Genomic DNA, 26,782 nt, shown 5'->3' with positions numbered 1-26,782 from the left:
TTCAACATTGTCCTTTGAAAATAACTGATATTTTGTTTGTTGGAATTATATACATGTAAGTGTTTTTAATCTTTGCTGCACATTTGTTATATATTTTGAATAAGTTCAGTCTGGTGGTTAGGTGGAGAAAAAGCCAATGTAAGTAAAGTGTTGAAAAATATGCAACATTCAATTGAACACATTTGCACGTATGTAGCTTGAAATTTATTCTCCATAAATGGACATAAAAATTAAGAAACAAGATTAATAAAAAATATTCATTTAGAAGAGGGTAAGGGAAAAAAAATACATAAGCTAATAGACTTAAAATACGTAGATTATATTTTCACACCTATGAACCATATGAACTCCAAAAAGTAAACAAACGAAATTAGAAATAGTCTCTACATTATTTCCTCAAACTTATAATCATTATTTTGACTCCACTAACATTTATAAGTACTGTAGTCATGCTTGAAAATATAATATTTGCATTTTGATTTAACCTGTTTTGTACTTTTTTGACGATCCCTATTCCCTCTTTTTAAAATAACAGTTTTTACTAATATTGTAACTATATCAAGAAATGGGACGAATTGTCATGAAATTACAAATAAAAACTCATAAAATATCTTTGGTTACCATTATATACAGAGTTCCATCCCTGAAGATGTTAATACATTCAAGTTTCAAATAAAAGTAAATAAAACTGTTGAACTTCTCATGTCTTTGATAGACATGATTTCACATTTTCTGGCCAGTCGCAGAGGTTAACATCAAGGTTGAAAACCAGATTCGCTGGGCATGACATGTGATGAAGCTGCTGATTGTGGCAAATATAATACTTTGAACAATCTTTTTTGTCTTGATGGTAATAGATGGTCCCATCTTGTTCTTCACAAACTAATTCTCTTTCTCCTGAAAGGAAATTGCTCAAAGTTTTAAAGCCTCTAATCCTTTAATTCAATACCATTTTGAAACTAACATTGTAAATCCTTTAATTTTGAGAATTATGGATGTTTAGACATATGAAATATCTTTTATCAAATAACGAACCCTATTTAACAAAAATATCCCTGAAATTTATACCTTTCAGCTCGATCATACTCGTATCAATTAATTATTAGAATGAGTATTATATAATTGAATTAAACATAAAAAGTATTTATGGATTTTGACCTCAAACCCATACTCGGTGTTTTTCAGTGTAATCTATAAATTAATAAAAACTTAACAATGTGTAAAAGCACCAATCAAACAACTTACCAAGAGGGTTATAAAGTCTACTATCCAAAACCTCCAGGTTGGCTACCATATATCCTCTCAGTTCATTTTTCACTGTCTTTAAGAGAGGATAAGGATGTCCCATGCAAGAACCAAGGAAATCATCTAAATCCAAGGACCAAATCATCACTCCACCAAAGCCAGCTTGCTTTAGCCACTGGATCTGTTTTATCAGTCAAGGCAAACGTACATTTTAGTTTGCTACTTTTATATTTGACTATCTTTTACTTTGATAAGGTATCAAATGAGTTTTGTTCATGGTTAACACAACATAACGTATAGGCTTCAAAGAAAAGTGCAGTTGAGTTTAAACAGGCCCTTTCACGAAAATCCAATATACTAATCTTACTTTGAACAAACCTTAGCTTTAGAACTTCTAATGTCTTCAAAACAAAACACTGATAGTCTTTTTCAACTCACCTTAGTCTTGACGCTTCTAATATCATCAAAACCAACCCACTGGTTTCCTTTATACGCGTATGGCACCATCTGCTCATTGTCCCAGATAAGAGTGGCTCCAGATTTGATAAAATCACACACCTAAACAAACGTTTACATACAACACTTACTTTCAGCAATTAAAATGTTTTTTGTTAATTGTTTGGAGGTGTAGCTTTTTTAATGTTAGGAACACTAGAATTATTCCGTTTAATGAAGGTATCAAAGTAATGAAGAAAAAACAACTACTATTAAAATAAATACTATTCATTTTATTTTTCTGCCTTAAGAAAAACAAAAATCATAATTAAAATCATATGGCTGAAATCAGCAGTTTAAAAGGTTTTTTGTTGTATTTTTTTCAGGTTGAGGATGGTCTAGTGATTAAGATGCAGCACTGTCAATCAGAAGATCTATGGTTTACGTCCTGTTTTGGCACAATTGTGTTTCACATTTTCATGTTATAATAACGTTATAAGAGTGGCGGTCAGATTACACTATTGGTTTAGAGTATCCAAATAATTTGTGATGAGGGTGTTGATTAGCTGCCTTCCCTTTAGTCCATACGTTAAAAGTTAAGAACAGTTAACACAGATAACTCTCTCATATATTTACAAAAATATCTGCAATAAGAAATAATTTGGCGTGTCATGACATTTTCAGTGAATCTGTTTAAGCCAGGAAGGTAACTTAAGGCTTATTTGATATTTCAAACATTATTTTAAAATATACAAATTTCAGACTATCATATTAAACTATTTCCTGATGACTGACTATATTGTAAAATAATGTTTCCGTTACTACAGCATCCATCGAAAATATATATATACACTGTATATATTTATAAAAATATGAAATGTAAAAATGTTAGTGGATATTTTCAAATAGTTTGTAAACACGGTTTTTACTCAATAGTACAAACATATATTCATTACATTCATATATTTCATCCGTTTGTTTTAGCACAGCCATACCTTCACTGTATATGTCGTGTGTATCGAACCTTGAACTACAACGATATAAGCAACTGCAAAGCCATCTGGAGACACTTATATTGTTAGAAATACGAGCTTCTTTACACAACACAACGATTAAATATTTCAATGGTCCAGTAACATTTAGATGTGATATTTTAACTATTAAAAGCATATGTTAAGCTATCTAACCAGCGTTATATCACTCACATATGTCATGTAGTATAACACCTAAATTATTTTTTTAGTATTCAAGAATACTTTCTGATTTAATTCGAACTTTCAAACTTGAGCTTAGAAAAACAAAAGTAAATCACATTACTGGATAAATTTGGATGAGATTCTCTCCAGTGACCAAATTTACTGGGTTTTATATAAGGAGCTCATTCATATCCTATAAGTCAATATATATCATATTAAAACGAACAAATACATCAATGATGTTGAGGATATTGCCAACCGGATATCATTTTTCATGCAGACTCCGTAAAGTACAGTACATTTCTTCCATCATTCTTTGATATTCATCACAATAACGTCGTTAATTCAAATCATAATGGTACAAATCCTGTTCTCTTTCACTACATCAAGTACAATGTTGTCTCCCACTATTCGTTGGTAAAAGAGTAGCCCAAGAGTTGGCGGTGGGTGGTGATGACTAGCTGCCTTCCCTCTAGTCTTACACTGCTAAATTAGGGACGGCTAGCACAGATAGCCATCGAGTAGCTTTGTGCGAAATTCCAAAACAAACAAACAAATAATGTTGTCTTTGAATTTAGTCCATGCCTTCAGAAGGACAAAAAAGTTATATGGTGCAAGATCAGGGTTAGGAACGTCATCAGAGCATGTTCTTCAAATTTAGTATAGAAACAAAACACGTTGCGCTGCTAGTGACCGAATTCTTATGTATGAACTTGAAAAATCTGTCAAAAATAATTCAGTCAGGCCAAGCATACGGACAAGATAATTCCGATTATTTCCGAACACTCATTCGTTTTTTTCTAAGCGTTGTCTTGTATTAAACGAGTGAGAGATAGAATATCTAATAAAAAATATTGTTTATTAAAACCTCTTTTCAATACGTAAGAATTATTATTACCTCATAAAAAGCCATGAAACCGGATTCTCTAGTATAGTTTCCTTCCTGACCACCACCAATGGCTGGAGCACCAATGTCAGTCAAGGACTCTTTCTGTAGGGTGTAAGAACGGCCATATGTTGGAATCCCGATAATTAACTTTTCCTTGGAGGCGCCCTTCTTCACCCATTCTTTGGCCCCATAATCCTTTAAAGAACATTCGAAAAATATTAATACTATGTTGTAGTTATTTAGTGGGAAAAATAAATGTTGATTTAGCAAAGCCCTCTTCAAAACAGCACGATAAGATGACGGCATTTTCAAAGACTAAGGTTAATTAACAAAAAATTATAAAATTTACAAGGATGGAGTGGCCTCTGTTCGTGTTACTTTTTCATATTTCTTAAGCTACGCGGAAATAATTTCTTTAAATTATTCACCTGAAACATAGCAACCTTAAATATGAAGTAAAAGAAAAAACATAAGCTTACAATCATATGAACACACAGGAATATATATAGAATGTATTATTGTTTACGCGTTGCTTAAATGCAATTAAATACAGTTCACATTAATTTAGAATGACATTTGCAAAATTAGTCTTTCTCAAAATGTTCTGGAAAAGAACCTTTACATTTAAAATTTAATGTAATAAGCTAGTTCACTTATTACTTATGAATATATACTGCTTCAGAATACTGAATTATGGGTAGTCTTAAACACTTACCACTGTAAGTTTACTTGAATATTTGCTTTTGCCCTTTAATGAGTGTAAAGGGCTGTTGTGACCGACTTCGTGTTCCCAAGCTCCATGAAAGTCGTATGTCATCACATTGAAAATGTCTAAATATCTAAAAAGAGTGATGAAACATTTATTTATCAGGTTTTTGTATCTTATATCAAAATCTAGGAAACTAAACACATAGTCACGATTCATTCTAAAATTTTTGTCGTAATGTACAGACCTTTCTGTTCCCTAAAGAGTGAACCGTCCTGTTCGCCACAGGAATGAAGTCCAAAATGTTAGAGTTATAAACTCTCAGACTTACCACTGAGACCACATACTTTTCTGCAAAAATAGTTGGTTACAACCTTTGAGGTACTAATTATCTGAGAAGTTAATTGGATAGTAAAGTGAAAAACAAATGTATTGTTCGAGTTAATCTGTTAGTGTTTCTTAACTTAACATTTTCTTCATGACACTTGATTTCAAAACGTATTAGAGATTTAGATGAGTTAAGTATTTCTTTTTTTCATTTGGAAAATAAACTATATTTAACCACATCTAAAATGGGCAGTCTTTTCTGTGTCCAACGAAACAATCGAAACCAAAATATTTGCGTTACAATCGTTCAAAGTTTAACACCGAGTCACTAGAGGTAATATAAAAATTTAGTCTTTAAAACAAAATAGAAACTTCAATGTTACTTATCAAGTTCTTCCACGTCGTATCCAGCATTGATGGCTTCAAAATTTCCAGGTACACTGGCAGAGAGTAATAAACGTGGTTTCTTTGAAGCTCTGGCTTCTCCTTCAAAAACTTCTTTTAAGTCCTGTTGGCAATACAAAATAATAATTGTTGAGAAACCAGATTTATATACTTTACAAATCAGAGGTGTAATAATAATATTAAATTCATTTGGGGACACAGACTGACAGCATTTAGACAAGATCTATATTTAGATATATTATGAAATGCAAGAGTAAGGAAACCAAATGATAATCTTATCAGAATCACAGAAATATACTAATGTAAAACCATATAAAAATTCTGAAGAGTAGAAACCTATTAGAAAATCAATTGGATCCACGTCCCATAAGTGTACATGTGTATTTATTTAGAACTGATACTTGTTAGTTTGTGTTGAAGGGAAACGTTTAATAACAAGAAGCATACCAGTTTATATTATTATAAAAATCCGTATTATATTACGACTAGCTGACAAACACAGTGTCCACCTGCAAGTTCACGCTTATCCGTATTATGACTAGCTGACAAACACAGTGTCTTCCTACAAATTCACACTTATCCGTATTATGACTTGCTGTCAAACACAGGGACCACCTGCCAGCTCATACTTACCCGTATTATGACCAGCTGACAAACACAGTGTCCACCTGCAAGTTCACACTTATAATTGCACTCATAACTATCTATATACTTTCTTAATAAAATCTCTCTATCACTATAACGTTTATCAACCATGCTATTTTTCTTTAAATTCAGACAAGCTGGATAGGTTTCTTTCCATTTATAATTCAATGAGAATGACCAATATATTTTAGCAATTAAATTACTTTATGTGCTCCAAAGTAGAGGTTCTCGTTGTTATGTGTATTCCCCCTATTATGACTTGATGTGTTTATGTTTATATATAATTTTCTTAAGCAGAATTCTGCTGTCGTGTGTGTATGAAAACATGAAAATTGCAAAACTGTAGCCTTGGATCGTATCTATAACAAAAAGAAGATTCAGTTCTACGTAGCACAGTTTTGAAAACATTGTCATAGACCAGTGGTTCCCAAACTGGGAGTAAATTACCCCCTGGGGATAATTTAACAATTTATCGGGGGTAATGGAGGGGTGACAGAAAAAAAGTTAAAATTCTGAAAATCAAGAAAACATTGAGGTAGCTGGTATTAGGAGTAATGTTAACTTAGTCTTAGTATGTAAAGTTGTAAATTAAACGTATTTTAAGTATGTAATAAAGTTAAACCAAATAACAATAAACACAAAAAACTAATATACAGTAGTAGAAAAGAAAAAATATGTATCTAAGTGTGTGGTAACCTAAAAGTATTTTGACAAGTATGCTTCAGAACACAAGTCACTCAGTAACCCTGATGACTCATCGACGTGTCCAGTACGCGTCACTCACTGCCTGAGGTTGCCTCTATTTCACACTGTCAGTTTCTATGTGAGCATCAGCCGAGGTAGACAAAACCTGGTATGTATGTGTACTGCCCTGTGCAGTATAGTTAGTATTTACCTACTATTACATCATTCCTATGCTGAATAAGCTCTTTTAATGCTATCTAGAATGCCATGAAAAAATAAATAATAAGTTCACATTGTTCAAACTTTTTTATGCAGTTTTTCTTTTTCTTTTTCTGCAGATTAAACAATAAAATGTCTAAAAAGCGCACCTACTCTGACGCCTTTCTTCACTATGGCTTTGTGAATGTACCTTCTGGTGGAGAGGATCGGCCACAATGTGTAGTATGTCACAAAGTGTTGACAAATGAAAGCCTCAAGCCATCAAAACTCTCAGCTCACCTCCAGAAGTGCCATCCAAATCTTCAAAATGAGGATCAGGCTTATTTACAGTGCCGGGCTGTAGCACTGAAGAATATCCAGTTCGGTTCATCTGGAATTCAAGCCCAAAAGCTTCAAGCTGCGGTCGAAGCATCGTACTTTGTTGCACATAAAGTTGCCAAACAACAAAAATGCCACACCATTGCAGAGAATCTGATTATACCTTGTGCATACGAGATGGTAAGCAAGGTATGTGGGGAGGATCAAGCGAAGAAACTGAGTGTCATATCTCTATCAAACAACACAATCCGCCGACGAGTCGATGACATGGCATCAGATATTCTGTCCCAAGTTACAACAGAGATCAAGGAAAGCTCATATAGCAAATTCTCCTTGCAATTTGATGAATCGTGTGACGTAGCCAGTTGTGCTGTTCTCCTTGGGTTCGTTCGTTACGTCCACCAGGAAAAGATCAAAGAAGAGTTCCTATTATGCGAAGATCTGCTGACAACCACGAAGGGAGAAGATATCTTCAATATCATCAACAGTTTCTTTACCACGAATGGATTGGATTGGAACAGCGTTCAACAGGTAGGGAGAGATGTTTATATAAAGTCTAGATTAGTATAAATACAATGAATTACATGGCATATAGTCATATAGTTTTATTTATTGTACAAGTAGCTGTAGTGTAGCTAATATTTTATACATAATTCACAAAAAAGTATCGTGCCTGTCGTACTGAAATACTAAAGTACCAAAATAAATTAAATTAAATTAAATTAAAACCATATAATTATAATGCAAAAGATAAGTAAGAATGACTAACTGACGCAATCTATAATAGTTTTTCTTTTTTAATCTAGGTCTCCGTCGATGGAGCACCGTCGATGATGGGTCGTAATCGTGGATTACGGGGCCTCATACAAGGTGTGAATCCAGAAATTTCTGTAAATCATTGCATCATTCATCGGTACTCTCTTGGATCAAAAAGCCTGCCTGGTAATCTGAAATTAGTGTTTGAAGATGTGTTGAAAATCGTCAATTTCATCAAGTCTAGGGATGTGAATTCACACATATTCAGGGAGCTGTACAAGGAAATGGGAGAGCAGTATCAAGTTCTGCTCTACCACACCGATATTCGCTGGTTGTCACGAGGCAAGGTTGTACGTCGAGTCATTGAGCTCCGAACGGCTCTTCGGGAATTTCTGAAACAAGAAGAATCTCCTTTTCCTACCAAGTTCACTGATAAGGAGTGGCTTGTTCGACTTTGTTACTTGGCTGACATATTTGCGGAGCTGAACAGTGATAATCTGCAACTCCAGGGCCAAAACACGACTGTCATTGATGCCCATCACCCTGTGACTGCATTTCTGGGAAAACTGAGACTCTGGATTCGATGCTTGGAGAAAGGAGTGATCGCTCAGTTTCCCACCCTAGACCAGTTTGTTGAGGAGAATAGTTATGATACTGTATCACTTTTACAGACCATCAACAAAGAGATGAGCGACCATTTGAAGGGGCTTGAAACAAGCATGCAGCACTACTTTCCAGAGAGTGACCTAAAAACAACCAGTCTTCATTGGATCATTCATCCCTTTTCTGTACCTGATGAGGCCATTCATGATGATGATTTCCCTGCAAAGGAGAAGTGGATCACAATGTGAGCAAATGAAGCCTTGAAAGTCAAATTCCAAAACCAAAATGCAGATTCCTTTTGGATTTCACAACTAGCTGACTCGCCAACTCTGTCCAAGAGAGCCTTGAAGTTGTTGGCATCATCCTCAACAACGTATCTGTGCGAGAAGGGGTTCTCAACCGTGCTGGGGATGAAAACAAAAAAGAGGACTCGCTTGAATGTTGCAAACGATGCCATGCTGGCACTTTCAACCACAAAGCCAAGAATTCCTAAACTAGCTTCAAGTATGCAACTCCATCCATCCCACTGATGTTCTTGACATCTTTGGCAATATTCATTAGAAATGCACAATGATCAAATACAATAATTAAAAGTGTAATTCAGTGTAAATAAATTATATAAATAAATTGTAAATAAATAAAGTGTAATAAATAAAGTGCAATATATCTCTAGTTTGATTTAGCCATATATATCAATGTTGAAAACATTTTGTGAAAGGGGTAACATGCTTAATGTGGCATGTTAAATTGGGTAACAAGCTGAAAATGTTTGGGAACCACTGTCATAGACAAAGGGCAAATGTACGCGTGGTTCGTTTAGCAAGTCGGTGAATAGAAGTGCTGCGTTTAGCAAGGCGATGTATAGAAGTAAAAGTATACTATAAGCAGACGTTATGCGTTTAGCAAGGCGGTGAATAGAAGTAAAAGATATTCACAAGAACCACCATCTTCTTAGATACCTCACCATTCTTTCAGTGTTACTTTACATTAATTCGCATTCCCCGCCTGTACAGCGGTAAGTCTGATGATTTACAACGCTAAAATCAGAGGTTCAATTCCCCTCGGACTCAGCAGATAGCCCAATGTGGCTTTATTATAAGAAAATACACACACACACTCATGAATTCGTGTCACAGATCAACCTAATACACACGACGAAATTCGATAGAGTACCTTAAAACTTTCATGAAAGAATGCGACTCGCATAAGCTTACCTGAAGGTAATTATTCATATAGCCTGGTGTTATAAAAAAAAAGAGTAATAAACAGAAATTAAATTCGAATGTTTAAACAGGCGTTATTTTTTACCACAGTCACTTCATGCCATTTCGACAAATAGGCAATTGTTGATAACTTCTTGTCATTCTTGGAATTTCAGCTGTGGAGAATGTGTTCATAACACATCTACAATGATTAGTTTAGCATAGTTTAACTTGTCCAGTGTTTCCAATACACTAGCAACATGGCTGTCATATTGTGCTCTGTATTGTCAGAATGTAAATTTATGTTGGTTTTGTTATTTTGTTACGTTTTTAACAGAGCTGTCACAATTAATATTAAAAAATCCAACTTACATTAATACGGTAGATTATTACTTTGAGATATACGTTGGAGAAGAAGGCCGTTTAAAATAATTTGTTTTTAAAAATAAAATCACACTCGAGAATCTTAACAAGTTTAGTAAAGCGCCTCGTACAGAAGAATAGAAAGCTTTACTTAACTTACTTCTGTTTCTCTTTCGGAACAACAAGAAATGTCCACAAAATGCCTTGATTTGTCCCCCTCCTTTCACTTTTCTTTGTGTGAAAATATTTATTTAAACTTTTTTATTCTAGTTAAAATGGGATGTTAATTAAGCGCTAATACTCAACATAACGTGAGTGATACTTTTTGTTTCTACTTGGTTCAGTTATTCAGATTTATGTACAGAAGTCTTACGTTATATAATAATGTTAAAGGCAAAACCATGGTCCGTTTTTTATTATTATACAGTCACGTAGTGTATAGCTCTTGATTGAAAATGAACAAAAACGAACAAGAGTATGAACAAAACTACTAATAAACCGATTATTACCTTTAAACTTTACTACGTAAAGCAAGAATCTTACATTATTTTAAAAGCAGCGTGAACCTACACTTACCTTTATGAGCTCAGTAAATCTTATTTTTTCTAAAAGTCCTCTAGGAAATTCCCAATCGACATTCAACCCGTCAAACCCATATAGACGAAGAAATTCGATGGTACTGAAGATGAATCGAGATTTCCTGTAAACAGTATGTTTTCTTAATTACTATTCAGTCAGATATATTTCACAATATATATATTTTTTTTTCTTAGAAACAGAAACGCTGCACAAATTGAAAGAATCACCACGGTACAGACTATAATGTGGGATATTAAAGTACTCTAAGGTTAAGAGTTGACTGAAGAATTAAAACCCACATATATACATGTATGTATTGTTGGGTAACATTATCCTTTTTATTTTTACTTTATTTAGCTGTACTTTATTTCGTATTTTACGTCTCTGATATTATCATTTTATTTTAAAATATATATATGACCTCTTTAGATTTACTCGCGGTTGGGTTATTTACTCTTTAGGCCCGGTATGGCCAAGTGTATTAAGGCGTTCGACTCGTAATCCGCGGGTCGCGGGTTTGAATCCTAGTCGCACCAAACATGCTAGCTCTTTCAGCCGTGGTGGCGTTATAATGTTTCTGTCAATCCCACTATTCGTTGGTAAAAGAGTAGCCCAAGAGTTGGCGGTGGTTGGTGATGACTAGCTGCCTTCCCTCTAGTCTTACACTGCTAAATTAGGGACGGCTACTACATATAGCCCTCAGTAGCTTTGTGCGAAATTCAAAACAAATATTGACTCTTTATTGATTATATTATTAAACAACATATCCCTTATACGCGGCTGAAGACAGCTAATGTGCAGTTAGTTTAGGACATTACAGGAACAAACAGCTGATACTGGGCCTCTAATAATTTAAACCTTTCCGTCTTTTGTACTGCGATTTTTCAAACACATTAATTTATAGCTGTATAGATGAACGTTTTTAACACCATTTGAATACCCCTATACACCACTTATGACTTCACTGATTTTTTTGAAATTTATTTTTGTATGCTTTGTCCTTACGCATTTGGATAATTTTCTACTTCATTCTTTCGTTGCGCTAATAACTTAGTCTCGCTTACACATGATGCTGTTGAATTAATATTATGTATGTTAATTAGTACTATATACTGTATGCGTGTGCATCTTAGTTTGTTATGAATTTCGAACAAAACTACATGAGAGCTATCTGCGCTGGCCTTCCATAATTTAGCAATGAAAGAGGATAGGGAAAGCAGCCAGTCATCACCACCAACTGTCAATTCTTGAGCTACTCTTTCACCAACGAATAGAGTGATTGACTGTTACATTATAACTCCCCCACCACTGAAAGGGCGAGCATATTTGGTGAGGCAGAGATTCTTATCCACGACCAGAATATTGCGAGTGGAGTGCCCAAATCGTCTGGTCATTCCGAGACAATGTGTGTACGAGAGCAACTGATAGAAAATAAAAAGTGAGATAGAGACTAAAGGAAAAAAAAGTTAAAAACTCTTATTTATAAAATCTCTCTGAAGTATTTTTCATTCGTCAAACACGAGTGGAATAACTATAGAATTGGTAAAAAAAAACGTGGTATTTTTGCATTGAGGGTATTTTTATACTAACTATTCAATGTAATTCTTCTCACCTGTACAAGTTTTTTGTCATTTCTATGAAAGGTTCAGAACCTGTTCTCCAACCACCAACACTCAGCAACACTTGTAGTCTCTCGTTCTTCTTTTTGAGTGCTAAAACCTCGTCGTACAGTTCAATCTCTGAATTATGTGTTATATCTGTTTCATAAAACGGTGTTAACTCAAAATCGTTGATCCCACCAAAAGCATAGATAATGTGTGTACATAGATTTGGGTCGATTAAGTCAGGTGTAAATTTAGCAATTCCTTGACGTTTAGTTGACCAGTTGGTAAAAGCACAAATTATTCGAGCATTGGATTCTGCAAACAGTAAGAAAGCTGTGATTAGGAACTTGATAAACTGTTTACCAACTTTAATATATTATTAATTTGTCTCAGAAATTAAATGAAAATATTTGTATCAAATCATAAAGAGAAAAACAATGAAAATGGTACCTGTAAAAAAAAAACTTTACATAAAGCTTCAACATGATAATACTGGTTACACATAAAGCTTCAACATGATAATACTGGTTACCTAGATTATTCTGTTTTTCCTCTTCCATAAGTGTAAAAAACTGTGAAACTGTCTTATTAGTAACACCAGTTTTATCATCAGACAACGAGGTTTCTGAAGCTGAAGGTAAGGCTTGTTCAATGTTGGAAAAATATGACTTTGTGGGTTTCTTCAATAGTTCCTCTGCTATGATACTAGTAAGTGGGAAGGGAAATGAACTACAAGAACCTTTAAAATCATCTAAATCGATAGCCCAAATCATGACTCCAGCATAATTGTTCTTCTTCAACCACATCATCTACAAAATAAAACAAATCGGAACGTAATTTCGATGAAGTAATGTATTTTAAACCTTCACGAGGATTAATATTTTTTTTCTATCGTAGTAAATTATTGGTTAAACATCATATTTACTCTAGCTTTACCCAGCTGTCTACTTAATACTGCAGATATTAAAACTATCTACTGATCGCACAAAATGATTTACTTTTACAGTTCTTATCCATGTTAATATTTTATGTTATTTTTTAATCGCCTATCATACTTATCTTGTTCCCATACAGTCTATTAAGCCTGATCCTTATTTATACAAGTTGCACACTAACCTTTAGTCTGAGACTTCTTTCGTCATCAAAACCAATCCATTGATCTCCGAGAAAAGCGTACGGAACTTTCATTTCTTCATCCCAAACGTAAGTAGCACCTTTTTGTAGCATTTGACAAATCTGGGCAAAAATATAAAGTAGAATATTAATTGCCTTTGAGTTTTAAACTAATAATGAAGTTATTCTTAAAGCAGATATTGTTTAACAACACACAACAAAAATTACCAAAACCATAGCTCAGAATTAAAACCCTAAAAGAGAGATTTCCAGATCATAGCTTAAACGTAAAAAGACTACCGTTATATGCAACAATGTTTCTTTATACTGTGAGCTCTCTTTCTAATCTAAACAAAGCGAACAACGACTAGAATATAAACATTTAACTAAAAAGTAATAAGATACGCCTATGTTGAATAATCCATAAATATCATACAAGATTCGTTAATCTTAGCTAGACTCTGTTACTAACAGTTACCACCAAATGGGTGATAAAACCATTTTTCTTACAGATTAGATCAGATGTGTTCTGTCCGATCAATCCCTCAAATGGTATAAGTTTGGATTTTGGATTGGCCAAGATAGATAATAGCTTTTACTTACATTAGTAGATACGGGGCATTTACACGCTAAAAGAGGTATCGTCCTTCCTTACAGAATTACTTCAATATAACAGTGCAGCTCTGTCGTAGTATCAAATCCGAGTCAGTTAAAACAGGGTCACACAATTATAATATTAACTGCCTTTCACATTCGTATCAAAGCATTTTCAAGGTTACCATCACGCTCACTGGCTTATATAGCCGGAAAAATAGCGGGATTCTCGGATATTTATGACAGATTCGATTGCTGATGTTATTTCCACCCGCACTTAAGGCGGTGAGATGACCATCAGAGTCGGCGATTTTCATTCACCCGTTTGTAGTTAGCTTATATTTCTAAAATCTGTTGACATCAAACTCCTTGCAGAAAATGGAACAACTTGCATGCAGTTTTAATTTCCTTATTAAAGTTCTCAATGTTTGTCGTTTCATTTCACAATTAATCTCAAAATTAGCACGAACCAAGAAGTGTATAGTTGTGGGCTGTAAAGCTTATGTTTATGTATGATACGTCTATGTTCTCATTGTGCTTAATCAAAGTTAAGCTGAGTATGGGTATATATTTCTTTCACTCATACAAATAGTTTACTCAATAACCATTCCTCTGGATTTTTGGGAACTCTTTCCTTTATGTTTATAATTATCTGACTTTGACAGTGTTGGCCTCCTTAGCAGTGCGACGTGAAATGAGCCCATTACTAGCTGAGAGTGTCTATTCCAATACTTTGATAATAATACCATGGCTGTAACTTTATTGAAAATACAAGTGTTATTAGTGTGTATTAAAATGAACATTACTGTCTCTGAAGTTGCAACAAAATTATAGTAGATTCGGTGATGAAAAATCAGTGTTTGTGCGTTTTTTTTTTATAGTAAAGCCACATAGGGCTATCTGCTCAGCCCACCCAGGGAAATCGAACCCCTGATTGTAGCGTTGTAAATCCGGAGACATACCGCTGTACTAGCGTGGGCAATGAAAAATCAATTTTAAATTAGTAAACGTAAAATAAATATGGTCTTCCAGTATGAAATAGCCCACAGTGTGGTTTGCTTTGTTTAAAGTTCAGTCATTCTAACTAATTTTCGTGAAACGTGTTAAAATACTAAATCTAATCATTAGCATTCTCATTGAAATGATCAAGGTTATTTACTAAGTTTATTTTTACACCTATCTACTGGACTAATAGTAAAAACATACTTGTTAAAATAAAAAGTATAATTTTCAAGCTTGGCGATATAAAGTGTTTCGTTACACAAAATCCTGAATTATACCTCATAGTAAGCCAGAAAACCTTCTTCCTTTGTGTACTCGCCAGGACTTCCTCCTCCAACCGTGGAGGCATTTAGACCATTCTTATTCTTGTCTGCAAGGGTGAAGCTGCGACCGTAGGTTACCATGCCGACTACAATTTTGTTTTTGGGGGCACCATAATCTTCCCAAACCTTGGCTGAAAAATCCTAAATGGAAACAAATTCTATGAAACAGTTATCATGCTGTATATAAAAATCGATCTCATCTTATTTCTATATTATTTATTTATTTATTTATTATTTCTATATTTTTTATTTATTTATTTATTATTTCTATATTATTTATTTACTTATTATTTCTACATTATTTATTTATTTATTATTTCTATATTATTTATTTATTTATTATTTCTATATTATTTATTTATTTTTATTTCTTTCCTGTAGTTCAGTAAAAGATAAATATTCCCAAAAAACACCCATGAGGATGATTTTCATAATTTCTATGGCTTCAATTAGTTTTATGAATATTTATTGAAATAAGCCTTTAATAGGCTGATAGCTTATGTGCTAAAACAATCAAAATGCCCAAGCTTATACAACGTACCACACATAATTGCATTGATAATTCAGTCTCGTTTTTTCGAGGATACAAAGGACTGTGATGTCCGGTCTTAGTCTCCCACTTTCCGTGAAAATCATATGTCATTATGTTTACGAAATCCAGGTACCTGACAAATACATCCAGCAAAAACAAATTAAATGAATTATTTGTAAAGACACAGGCATTGTTAGGCACTGGCACATGAGTTACGTGCCTTAATTATACTTGACAATACTGAAAAGTCGAAAATTTCTGCGTCCATGGACCCAAGCCCCGAATCTTTTAAGTAACTAGCAACGCCTCTGTGTTAAGATAAGGGAAATAAATATATTTCAGAAAATACACGATATTACATATGTATTTATATATAGATGCACCATATTGAGTTAAACATGTACATAGGAAATCTTCTGTGTGAAGTGAATTTATTATTAGATTTACTGAAATTTTGCCAAAAAATTTAAAGCTCTAATTTCTGAAACTGTTGAAAAATTTTCTAACAATATAAAGTATATGGTTGGACAAAATAATCATTTGATTACATTTGGTTTTAATTTAAGGCATTTAAGATATACTTGTCTAGACAACAATAATTTAGCTGAACAACATGAAACCCAAAATTTGAACTTTATCATCTAGCAGCCTATTAGGTATTTTCTACAATCTTTTTTTCATTTATATAAGTGTTTGTAAGTTTAAAGTAGAACTGGTTGAGGAAGTGGTTAAATTCCTTTCACACAAGTTAAGTTTCGTTCTAGATCATTCTTCTATGATATCACATACGTTTTCTCGTGGGAAAGATTGCTGTGAAGTGCGTCACGTAGAAGTTTGTTTGTTTTGAATTTCGCGCAATGCTACTCGAGGGCTATCTGCGCTCACGTAAAAGTAAATAGCGACATTTTGTACTGATTGATCTAGTGGTACCTACTGAGACCTCCCGACCTCTAATAAAGCAACGTTCTCCATGTTAATTGTGTTTCTGTTTTTGGTTTTTATTCAATAAAGATTGTTTTCACATTTTGTCCAGTCTCATCTCTTTTTCACAATTTAGTCAAAACCGAAATAAATCACATGTATTCCTATTAAACATTTACTGTCTAACCTCCCAATATCTTGTACATTATTTCCGATTACTCGAAGGGAAATCAGTGAACCTGAGAATATTTCATTACAATCACGAATGTTTAATTGTTCAAAATTGTTTGTTCATTGTTCCTCTTCATGAACAAAGAGATTACTGTTTAGTTGATTTCTAAATGGCTTATTAACACACTATAACTACAAGGTACTCAAATTTGAGAAGTTGAATCTGAAAAATATTTTGACGGTTTTGTTTTTAGCTTCACCTATTCATGAAACTTGAGCGAAATAAACATTTAATGTTGTTTTAAAATCTTTTCACTGTAACGAGTTACTATTGTATATTTATTTTAAAATCAATGTTTCTTTCCGTTAAATAAATGTACATATATTTATATTTAGAAATGCATGTAACTTGTATTGTTAAATCTGTATTGCAAAATTCCTATCTATTCACTAAAGCTGTAGAATATCCTCTGGTGTAAGAATGAACAATGTACCACGTGTGTTAAGTAAATACTAGTGATTACCAATATTGTTACCTTAGCTGGAAATTCTGGAAACCTTCCTCTCAAGTTTATAAAATTAACCAGCAAAATACAGATGATATATTTTGTTTCTTTGCTATAGTTGGTAATTAAATTAAACAAAACTGAAAATAAGAGCATATCGACATACAGATCATAAAGTAATGTAGCATAAGCCTACTTGTATAGCGTATGCAATGATTCACACATAACTCACGTTTCAAGCTATACTATGCTTCATTTTGCAAGTTTTCATTTTGTGAAATTGTGATATTGTACACTGTTATGACATCACATTAAATAAAAGTTATTAAAGTTGAAATATGCAATCGACAGACTAAAACAATATTTGTATATTAAGCATAATTACTTTACAGCTCTAATTTACATTTGAATAATGCTTTCGATATACGGTATATAAATACTTAGTACACTACAATGTAATTGATTTTGTATTAAGCCCAATTAATACGAATAATACTTGTAGTTCTGTAGTACGATGCTATTACGGAGTGCCCAGAGACAAACACGAGCTGGCCCGGTATGACCAGGTGGTTAAGGCACTCGACTCGTAATTTGAGGGTCGCGGGTTCAAATTCCCGTTACACTAAACATGCTCGCCCTTTCAGCCGTGAGGCGTTATAAAGTTACGATCAATCCCACTATCCGTTGGTAAAAGAGTAGCCCAAGAGTTGGCGGTGTGTGGTGATGATTAGTTGCCTTCCCTCTAGTCTTACACTGCTAAATTAGGCGGCTATCGCCGATAGCTCTTGGGTAGGTTTGCGCAAAATTCAAAACAAACCAAACCAATGTTTGAGTACTTAATTAATGCCGTAAAACACATTTAAAAGTTCCTATCACCCGAAATTTTTTTTATCATGAACGCATTTTCCTCTTATTATTTGATTTTATGGTAAATTTATTTTCATTTTCCACAGCGTTTTTCAAGAACTCGTTAACCGCGTTAAATGGGTGGTGCTGATATATAGTTTAGAAGTTAGTGGTAAAACATACTTACTTAATCATGGTTGGTACGTCATAACTGCTGTTGATAGTTGACACTACAGGAGAAACAGCAGCAGTCAACAACAACTTTGGCAGATTGTTCTCTGTAGCTTCGGACTCGAATGTTTCTCTTAATTCCTGCATAATATATTTCTGTGTTTATCAAGCTATATCACATATTTCTGTATTTATCAAGCTATATCATATATTTCTGTGTTTGTCAAGCTATATCACATATTTCTGTGTTTGTCACGCTATATCACATATTTTCGTGTTTATCAAGCTATATCACATATTTCCGTGTTTATCAAGCTATATCACATATTTCTGTGTTTATCAAGCTATATCACATATTTCTCTGTTTGTCAAGCTATATCACATATTTCTGTGTTTGTCAAGCTATATCACATATTTCTGTGTTTATCAAGCTATACCACATATTTCTGTGTTTGTCAAGCTATATCACATATTTCTGTGTTTGTCAAGCTATATCACATATTTCCGTGTTTATCAAGCTATATCACATATTTCTGTGTTTATCAAGCTATATTACATATTTCTGTGTTTATCAAGCTATATCACATATTTCTGTGTTTGTCAAGCTATATCACATATTTCTGTATTTGTCAAGCCATATTACATATTTCTGTGTTTATCAAGCTATATTACATATTTCTGTGTTTATCAAGCTATATCACATATTTCCGTGTTTATCAAGCTATATCACATATTTCTGTGTTTATCAAGCTATATCACATCTTTCTGTGTTTGTCAAGCTATATCACATATTTCTGTGTTTATCAAGCTATATTACATATTTTTGTGTTTATCAAGCTATATCATATATTTCTCTGTTTGTCAAGCTATATCACATATTTCTGTGTTTGTCAAGCTATATCAGGCAGAAACTAAAAAAATACAATTTAATATTACACCACGATAGACTCACCTTCAGTAGTTCCAGAAAGTTTTTCTTGTCTATATCGTTATTGGGAAATTCCCAATCCAGTTCCAAACCGTCAAAGTTTCTTTGACGAAGGTACTCCAAAGCGCTGAAAATGAAACGTCTTCGGTTGAAACTATTAGAAGACATAGCTTTAAATTTACGAGTACCAAAGGACCAGCCACCTGGGAAAAAAATCATACATTAGAAAATTCCAGAAGTTAAAAATACTGAATGACTTATTTTAAAGGTTAGATGAGACCTAATTAAAGGAAATCTAGTTGGATAATAACTACTCTTCATAAAATGCATTAACCACCAGCTATCAAGCTATTATCTTAAACTATACTAATAAATTCCACCCCTTCGACGTTTTAAAAATGTGTTCAGTGAGTTAATCATATAAATAATAGTAAAACACGTGTATTTCAAACTTAACCATCTTTTCTTACCAACAGCTAGAAGCACCTTCAGAGATGGATTTACTTCTTTCAAGTCCGTCACTCTTTCGTAAAGACCTTTCTTCTCACCTTGAGATTCATCAGAAGCATCGTAAGCTATCAGCTGGTTGTCTTTCATCGAGCCAAAAGCAAATATGATATGAGTACATAGAAAAGGGTTGATGTCGTCGGGGGTAAACTTCCCGATCGACGGTCGATACTGCGACCAGTTGGTGTAGTAACACACAATTTTTTTGGAATCATTGACCGTACCTAAGGTGATATCAGAGTGTGTTTTATTAAAATTGACATATTATATTAACACAACTGTAAATATTCTGACGCTAGGAACTAAATTAGATGAATTACTTTTTTGATATTTGAATACATCTATATAACAAAGAGGTTGTGTATTTTAATTAACGTAACAGTGTTGATTCAATATATCATTTTCATGTGCATAGGCGAGGGAAAGCGATCACACCCTCTTAGTTCTGCACATACCTGTTTAAAACTTATTATTGTTCGGTGCAGGACCGATTTCATACTGTTGTGTTATAAACTTAAACGATTCACTTCGTTCAATAGCAACAGCATTTTCCACATTAGTGGTGAACAGAGATATATCGAGGGCCTATCATGCACAAAAGCATGACTTTCATGGAAAGAGCAAAGCAATTATCATTTCCGTGTATATATGTATTACCAATAGGTCGCTAAAGAATATGGTAACAGTCAATTGGTTAATCTTTTAATTTAAGTTACTTCAATAATAATGTTTCTGAACTGTTATTACTTTACGTAATTTATTCATTCGAAATTATTCATTTCTTAATACAACTCCTGTTCACAACAAGTATTAAGATACAAGAACCAGCATATGAATAATATGTTAATAACTTATGAGTAAATGTGAAAGCAAAAATAATGCGTGAGAACATATAAAACCCACTATATCTCCTAAATCATAATTTTATTTATATGTTTCTAATACCAATTATCTATTACTAACAGAAACGTCGCTTTGTGAACGGCTGTTTATTGAATCCTGATATTCATACCTCATTGTAAAAAAAAAAAAGTAAATATTTTCTAAAAAATAATTTATTTTTCTGTGATGGACCACACAGAAAAACGTTTGGATTGTGCTTTTAAGTCATGTGCAGCCAATTGCATCAAAATGATTCAATGTACAGAGCTCAAAATTTCATAAGTTTTACTGATATAAACTTTAATATTTCTTCACCCTTGTGCAAATAAATTGAAACAAATGGTCATTTCACAATATTTTCAGCATGGAGGCCGGTGTAGGCTCGCTGGACCAGCTGATTTCCTTTAATAGTCATTTTTTCACACAGACGGCGTCATTAGCTGTGTTTTGCAGTACGGTCGATCTATTTTTGGGATATATGACGAAATTTTGAGGAATATTACATCATTGAAAATTGCGTTAGAAGGGCAAGGAGACCAGTCAAAAAACAACTTCTTACCAACTCAATGAAGAAAAAACAGTATCAATGGGATCTGAAATACAAGAACTGGACGCAAGAACAATGGAAGAAGGTGTTATTCAGTGACGAGACTCATTTCTTCTTACAGGGTCAAAGAAGTCTGCATGTTTGCAGATCTTCAGGTGAGAAACTTCGAGAATCTCACATCAATCAGTTCGTAAAACATCCCTTGAAGAAGATGTTTTGGGCTTTTTCAGCTACTATGGCGTCGGAGGCTTACATATCGTAGAAGGTATGATGCGAGGACCACAGTACATCGAAGTTTTGCAGAGAAGAGTCGTTCCAGAATTGAAAAAAGATTTCCAGGTGAATCTGTCATTTTTCAGGAAGATCTGGCTCTGTGCCGCACATCGAAATTTGTGAAGAATTTTATAACTACAACGCAAATAAAGGTGCTGGACTGGCCTGGAAACTCTCCGGACTTAAATCCTATTGAAATTCTTTGGGCGATTTGTAAAGAAAGACTTCGGGAAAAAGACTGTACTACGAAAGATAAGCTAACTGAGGCCATAATTGAGGTGTGGTATCGTGATCCAAAAATTAGTAAAGATTGCAGTCAACTCGTGGACTCGATGCCAAAGCGGATTAATGATCTTCTGAAAAATAAAGGCGGTTATATCATGTATCAATTTGTGTGTAATTTTTGGATTCTCAGAAATAATACGCAAACAATTGAAAAAAATCGTAATTTTCCGTCTTGTTTCAATTAATTTGCACAAGGGTTTATATATTAAAAATTTAATAATTTTAATAGCTTTTCTCACTACTACATTTAAAAATTACATCAATAAATAAATAGCCAAATCCTCATATACGGTTGATTTGGTGTTTTATGGCACAAAGCAGCTGGAACCTCACATACAGTCCTAACGAATGTCGTGTTCGTGTTGTAAGAAACGCACTTTTATTTAAAGTTATGTTCTATTATAAAGAAATGGTTCTTGTACATGCCACAGTTGTTTTTATAACTGTCTGAATCTTGAATATACAAAGTGTGGATTTTTTTATGAATTTTTATTTGTGCTGTTTTTAGTAGATGACAAAGGAGTTTTGGCAACATACATATATATTGACATACACGCTACGTCCATTATAGTAAGACTGCTTTTACTTGAATTAATGTTACCACCATTCACAAGAACTGGCGAACCATGGATGGCAGAGATCGAAATATAACAACATTAAATAACCTTAGTCAGTGGTGTCGTGCTCATAGGTCTCCCCTTATTCAATGCTCAATACACACAGCTTTCAATAATTACATTGTAATGTGACCGTTAGTTACACTTTTCGTTGGTAAAAAGAGTAGTCTAAAAATTGGCGGCGTGTTGTTGACTAGTTACCTTCCCTCTTATCTATGATTTATAAATTAAAACATGTATTGCAGAATGTCCTCGAGTAAAAAAAAACAACAAAATCTATTCGAATAATTATGTTATTATTCTACCAGTTTGTTTTTTGTTTTTTGTTTCTGAATTTCGTACAAAGCTGCTCGAGGGCTATCTGTGCTAGCCGTCCCTAATTTAGCAGTGTAAGACTAGAGGGAAGGCAGCTAGTCATCACCACACACCGCCAACTCTTGGGCTACTCTTTACCAATGAATAGTGTAAATATTCACTATATGACGGGGGTGTATAATATGACGGTAAATCCCACTATTCGTTGGCAAAAGAGTAGCCCAAGAGTTGCCGGTTGGTGGTGATGACTAGCTGCCTTCCCTCTAGTCTTACACTGCTAAATTAGGGACTGCTAGAGCAGATAGCCCTCGTGTAGCTTTGCGTGAAATTCAAAACAAACCAAACCAAAATAAGACGCAGAAAAACTAATGCAGTTAGAATCATGCTAGAATTATTCGAGGTTTGAAATATATTATCTTAAAAAACGTAGTTCATTAAATAGATAAAAACTAAACTTATAGCTTTTGTTTACACGTTATCTATACATAATATTAACAAATATTGGCTGTAGCTATAAATAGAAGGATATTTAAACGTGGTAGTTTAAAGTCACATTTAAAATGAATTGACACGAAACACATAACTTAACATTTATACACAAACAATTAGAACTAAAATCTTTCTGCCAAAGTGTCCTAAAACAAAAATTTTCTAGTGTACACTACCTTGTGTATTTGCCACTGTCACAAACCAGCCCAGAAGTAGTAACGACAACATAATCTGCAAAAATGCAGGACCTGTAGATAAACATTCAGTGTTTAAAGTTTCTATTAACTCAGTAGTGAAAAAAAGTGCATTTGGTTGTTCGCAACTTGCAATAATGATCTGAACAAACAGTCAATTATTTATCATCTAAAAAAAATGTGCTTTGAACACTGCTTAACGAGTCAGTTTAAATCTAGTAATTCAAGCACAAGTTACAAATCTACCTATACAATTTGATATCATTTAATTGAGAGTTAAGCCTATTAGTTAACCATAATTTGATAATAGTATTTGAAGCTTTATATCTGCAATTAGATTATAAGTTGATAACTAGAAATATTTCATATATAAATAAACTAAATACTTTGGTTCATGCGACTTTTAACAGGAATTCTTGTTTCTTTTCTTTCCAAAACATCTTGCTCTATTAATTTTCGTACCCAATAATGATGGTTAGCCAACTGTACGATTTTAAGTGCTAAGAATTGTTAGTAACGGTACATTATCATTTATTGGTTGTAGGCCTGGTTAACAATTATTTTTCATGCTTCAAATACTCGTCAACGTTGTTGGATTCTATCTCACTTAAGACTGTTTTGAAAAGTATATAGTCTTATAGAACATACATAACTACTTCAGTGTTTTCTTCTATAAATTCTTTTCCAAAAAATAAGGTCCATTTTCTGTTATAAGTTCTAATTGAATTACTTACAGTATTTTACCTTCCCAACGTTATACTTTATTTTAATAAAATATATTTTCTTAATTAAACGTATTATTTGGGACCATCTGATAAAAATCTCTCAGTGTTAATCTGTTATAAAGTATTTTAAATTAGTAGGACGTACAAAAGCATACAAGAATGAAGTTTTATACAATAAGAACTAAAAGACCGTATTTATAAGAATCGAAGACATAGTGAAACATAAAAAAACATGGTACAAACTTAAATTCCCAGCAAACAATCAATACACCAACACCAACCTTCTGAAGAGTTTTGTATTTTACTCGCAGGACAAAACGTGTAATTATTTAGGACATTACAAAACACTATATTTTAATTCAACTAAAGTTGCTTGTAACTAGTAAATATTCAGCTGGGCATGGTCGAGTAGTTAGTGTGTCTGGGTGTGAAACAGAAGGTGAGAGGTTGGAACCGCGATATGCTGTTGAACGCGCTCCTCACTTTTAGCTATGAAATCGTTATAACCCTGAAGGGTAGTAAGTGATCCTATTGCATTTTATCCTTTCACTAGACAGCAGTTCTAAATTAAATAATGGTTATGTTCTGACTTAAACGTTCAGCACGTGTCACATAAGGTTCGGTTCAGGTTGAAAATATCAAAAACCTAACAATGGTCCCCCTGTGACGCTGTAGAAAGTTTATGGTTTCGACACCCACAGTAAGAAGAATACTGTTAGTCTGTTGTGAAGCTTACTATTTAAATACTATTTACAGTATCAAGCATTATATGTATTATAAACTTTTTATTTTTATAAGTTTATCTATTTCTTTTGGCAGGCTTCGGTAAACGATTTCTGATCCTATTAAGCGTCTCTTTTCTCGAAGATTAAAAATACACTGGTAATAATTTATGAAATCAGATGAATTTTAAAATAACAGTCTTATTGCAATTTACAACACTGGCCTTTCCTTCAAATATTCACCTTTATGACACTGTCACTGTCTGACATTCTCAGAGATTTGCTTGATCTTGCATAATCCAGAAACTTTTGTCGCTTTACATTTGAGTAGCGAATTCAGGTATAATTACAGTTCGTTTGAATTCATTTTAATTCAATAAGACTGTTAAGAAGAAACTTGTCTCTTCTTACTACTTACTGTAGTGATTAATATTAAGAAAATAGGGAAACTGAAAATAGCCTACTTTTAGTTCCTTTAGATTTACAAAAAACTTACATAGGATCCAAAATTAAATGAATCACAAAATGAGAAATCCAATAGCCTAATCGCTATTTGAATACAAATACAATAATTATTTCAAAATAACTGTATATCGTTTGTTTGTTGTTTTTTTCTTTATGGATAAATAGTCATACCTCCATCAAAATTAACATTTCACTCTAGATTTCTGATTTAGTATTGCCTTTCACTGTTGATTTTGTAACATTTAATCTTTGTATAATTAGGTCAACAACCTAGTCCTTCTCTCTCTGACTACATTAACATCGTAACCATGCCTTAGGACTTAGTTAAGCAATCAATGTAACAGTTTTATGTGTTTATACACACATATGCAAACAGGTATGTATGTGGGTCTATGTTAATATATATGTATGTATGTATATAAGGATATGCCCACTCATATAGATATATATATGTTAAACATTCTTCGAACATAAATTACTACATTATATTCCGATATTCGTAAATTAAACTTGCAGTTGTGTTACTAAGTATCTAAGAGAGAAAGCATAAGTTATAATTATATAAACATACATTTTGTAAACATCATTTGCTGATGTGATTTAATAATAAACTTCATAACTTTGGAAAATATATGTAACAAAGAGGCGGTTTAATAAAACAGGATTTTTTTTCCCTCACAATTTAAATGTTAATATCGTTGCAAATTTGATCTGCGAATAGCTTTAACCAATAACACTGTATAAACACTAGTATGAAATAATCATACAAGACTTTCAAATTTCAGTTGAAAATCATGTTCATATGAGAACATTGGGAAAGACAGAATACAGCTTTCTATCACAAAAGTTTGACAAAATATAATTACAGATCGAAATTCTGTAATTTCTGTCATTGAATCTCATAGTACTTACCTTTCTAACTCTTTAGAACACAGCCAGCTACAATACAGTTCTCGAATTGGTATGAACACTTTGCCACTTTCTGCTTAATCACCACACTTGCACTTTAATAAAGGGACCCAACGATTTACTTGCTTATTTTTGCCGGTTCAAAATGGCGCCCAGTAAGACTCGGTAATTTCGATCACGTGAAGAAAGAGCCAATAGTTAATTAGGAATGCAAAGTAAGGAACGGATTTAGCTTCTTACGATATTTAAGACATCTAAGACTGAAAAGAAATATTCCTTACTCGTATTAATATTTTCAGTCTACATATTTCAACCAGAAATATTTGAATTCATTTCTACATGTTAAGAAATGCAAAGTCATGAATTCTTATTGAGATTCTGAATTTAAAATATTAGACCTTTTTCTTGTTTTACTTGTAATTAAACGCAAAGTTGCACAATGGGCTATCTATACTCTGCCCACCACGGGTATTGAAACAAGGTTTCTAGCGTTGTAAGTACGCAAACATACCGCTGTGCCACTGGGGGAGAAGCAGAGCCTTTTGTTCACATTTCAATGTACTAAGCTC

The 26,782-nt window shown here is 33.3% G+C and overlaps 2 protein-coding genes across 3 annotated transcripts; one reads left to right on the top strand and one right to left on the bottom strand.

The window, feature by feature from the left end:
• Positions 1 to 197: 197 nt before the first annotated feature.
• Positions 198 to 26,350, bottom strand: LOC143236901 (chitotriosidase-1-like). Of its 2 annotated transcripts, XM_076475570.1 has the most exons (17): positions 26,217 to 26,350; positions 23,375 to 23,446; positions 19,754 to 20,014; positions 19,308 to 19,486; positions 18,372 to 18,496; positions 15,750 to 15,873; positions 15,164 to 15,349; positions 13,293 to 13,412; positions 12,709 to 12,985; positions 12,185 to 12,491; positions 10,570 to 10,693; positions 5,182 to 5,306; positions 4,481 to 4,604; positions 3,775 to 3,960; positions 1,684 to 1,803; positions 1,246 to 1,426; positions 198 to 897 (listed from the first exon to the last, which is right to left on the bottom strand). In XM_076475570.1, the coding sequence occupies exons 2-17, from the start codon at positions 23,424 to 23,426 to the stop codon at positions 701 to 703; spliced, it is 2,688 nt and encodes an 895-aa protein (XP_076331685.1). In that variant the 5' UTR covers positions 23,427 to 23,446; positions 26,217 to 26,350; the 3' UTR covers positions 198 to 700. The 2 variants fall into 2 exon arrangements, with proteins under 2 accessions (XP_076331685.1, XP_076331686.1); XM_076475571.1 differs by lacking the exon at positions 23,375 to 23,446 and having other exon boundaries at positions 26,217 to 26,346.
• LOC143239891 (protein FAM200C-like) lies at positions 6,496 to 8,676 on the top strand. The gene is made up of 4 exons (XM_076481510.1): positions 6,496 to 6,701; positions 6,871 to 7,600; positions 7,876 to 7,959; positions 8,497 to 8,676. The coding sequence occupies exons 2-4, from the start codon at positions 6,884 to 6,886 to the stop codon at positions 8,674 to 8,676; spliced, it is 981 nt and encodes a 326-aa protein (XP_076337625.1). The 5' UTR covers positions 6,496 to 6,701; positions 6,871 to 6,883.
• Positions 26,351 to 26,782: the final 432 nt, after the last annotated feature.

Source organism: Tachypleus tridentatus, chromosome 13 (genome assembly GCF_004210375.1).
Source record: "Tachypleus tridentatus isolate NWPU-2018 chromosome 13, ASM421037v1, whole genome shotgun sequence".
In the NCBI taxonomy this organism is placed as follows: Eukaryota; Metazoa; Arthropoda; class Merostomata; order Xiphosura; family Limulidae; genus Tachypleus; species Tachypleus tridentatus.
This window is presented reverse-complemented; position numbering and strand designations above follow the sequence as displayed.

Bases quoted from the DNA above. Each gene is read 5' to 3' on its own strand.
- LOC143236901 (XM_076475570.1), bottom strand. From the start codon at position 23,426: ATGTTGTCGTTACTACTTCTGGGCTGGTTTGTGACAGTGGCAAATACA. The intron at 18,497-19,307 runs GTGAGTCTATCG...TATATTATGCAG, and splicing joins ACTTTCTGGAACTACTGAAG to GAATTAAGAGAAACATTCGA. The intron at 12,492-12,708 runs GTAACCAGTATT...TACTGTTTGCAG, and splicing joins GGAAAAACAGAATAATCTAG to AATCCAATGCTCGAATAATT.
- LOC143239891 (XM_076481510.1), top strand. From the start codon at position 6,884: ATGTCTAAAAAGCGCACCTACTCTGACGCCTTTCTTCACTATGGCTTT. The intron at 7,601-7,875 runs GTAGGGAGAGAT...TTTTTAATCTAG, and splicing joins ATTGGAACAGCGTTCAACAG to GTCTCCGTCGATGGAGCACC. The intron at 7,960-8,496 runs GTAAATCATTGC...TCACTTTTACAG, and splicing joins GTGTGAATCCAGAAATTTCT to ACCATCAACAAAGAGATGAG.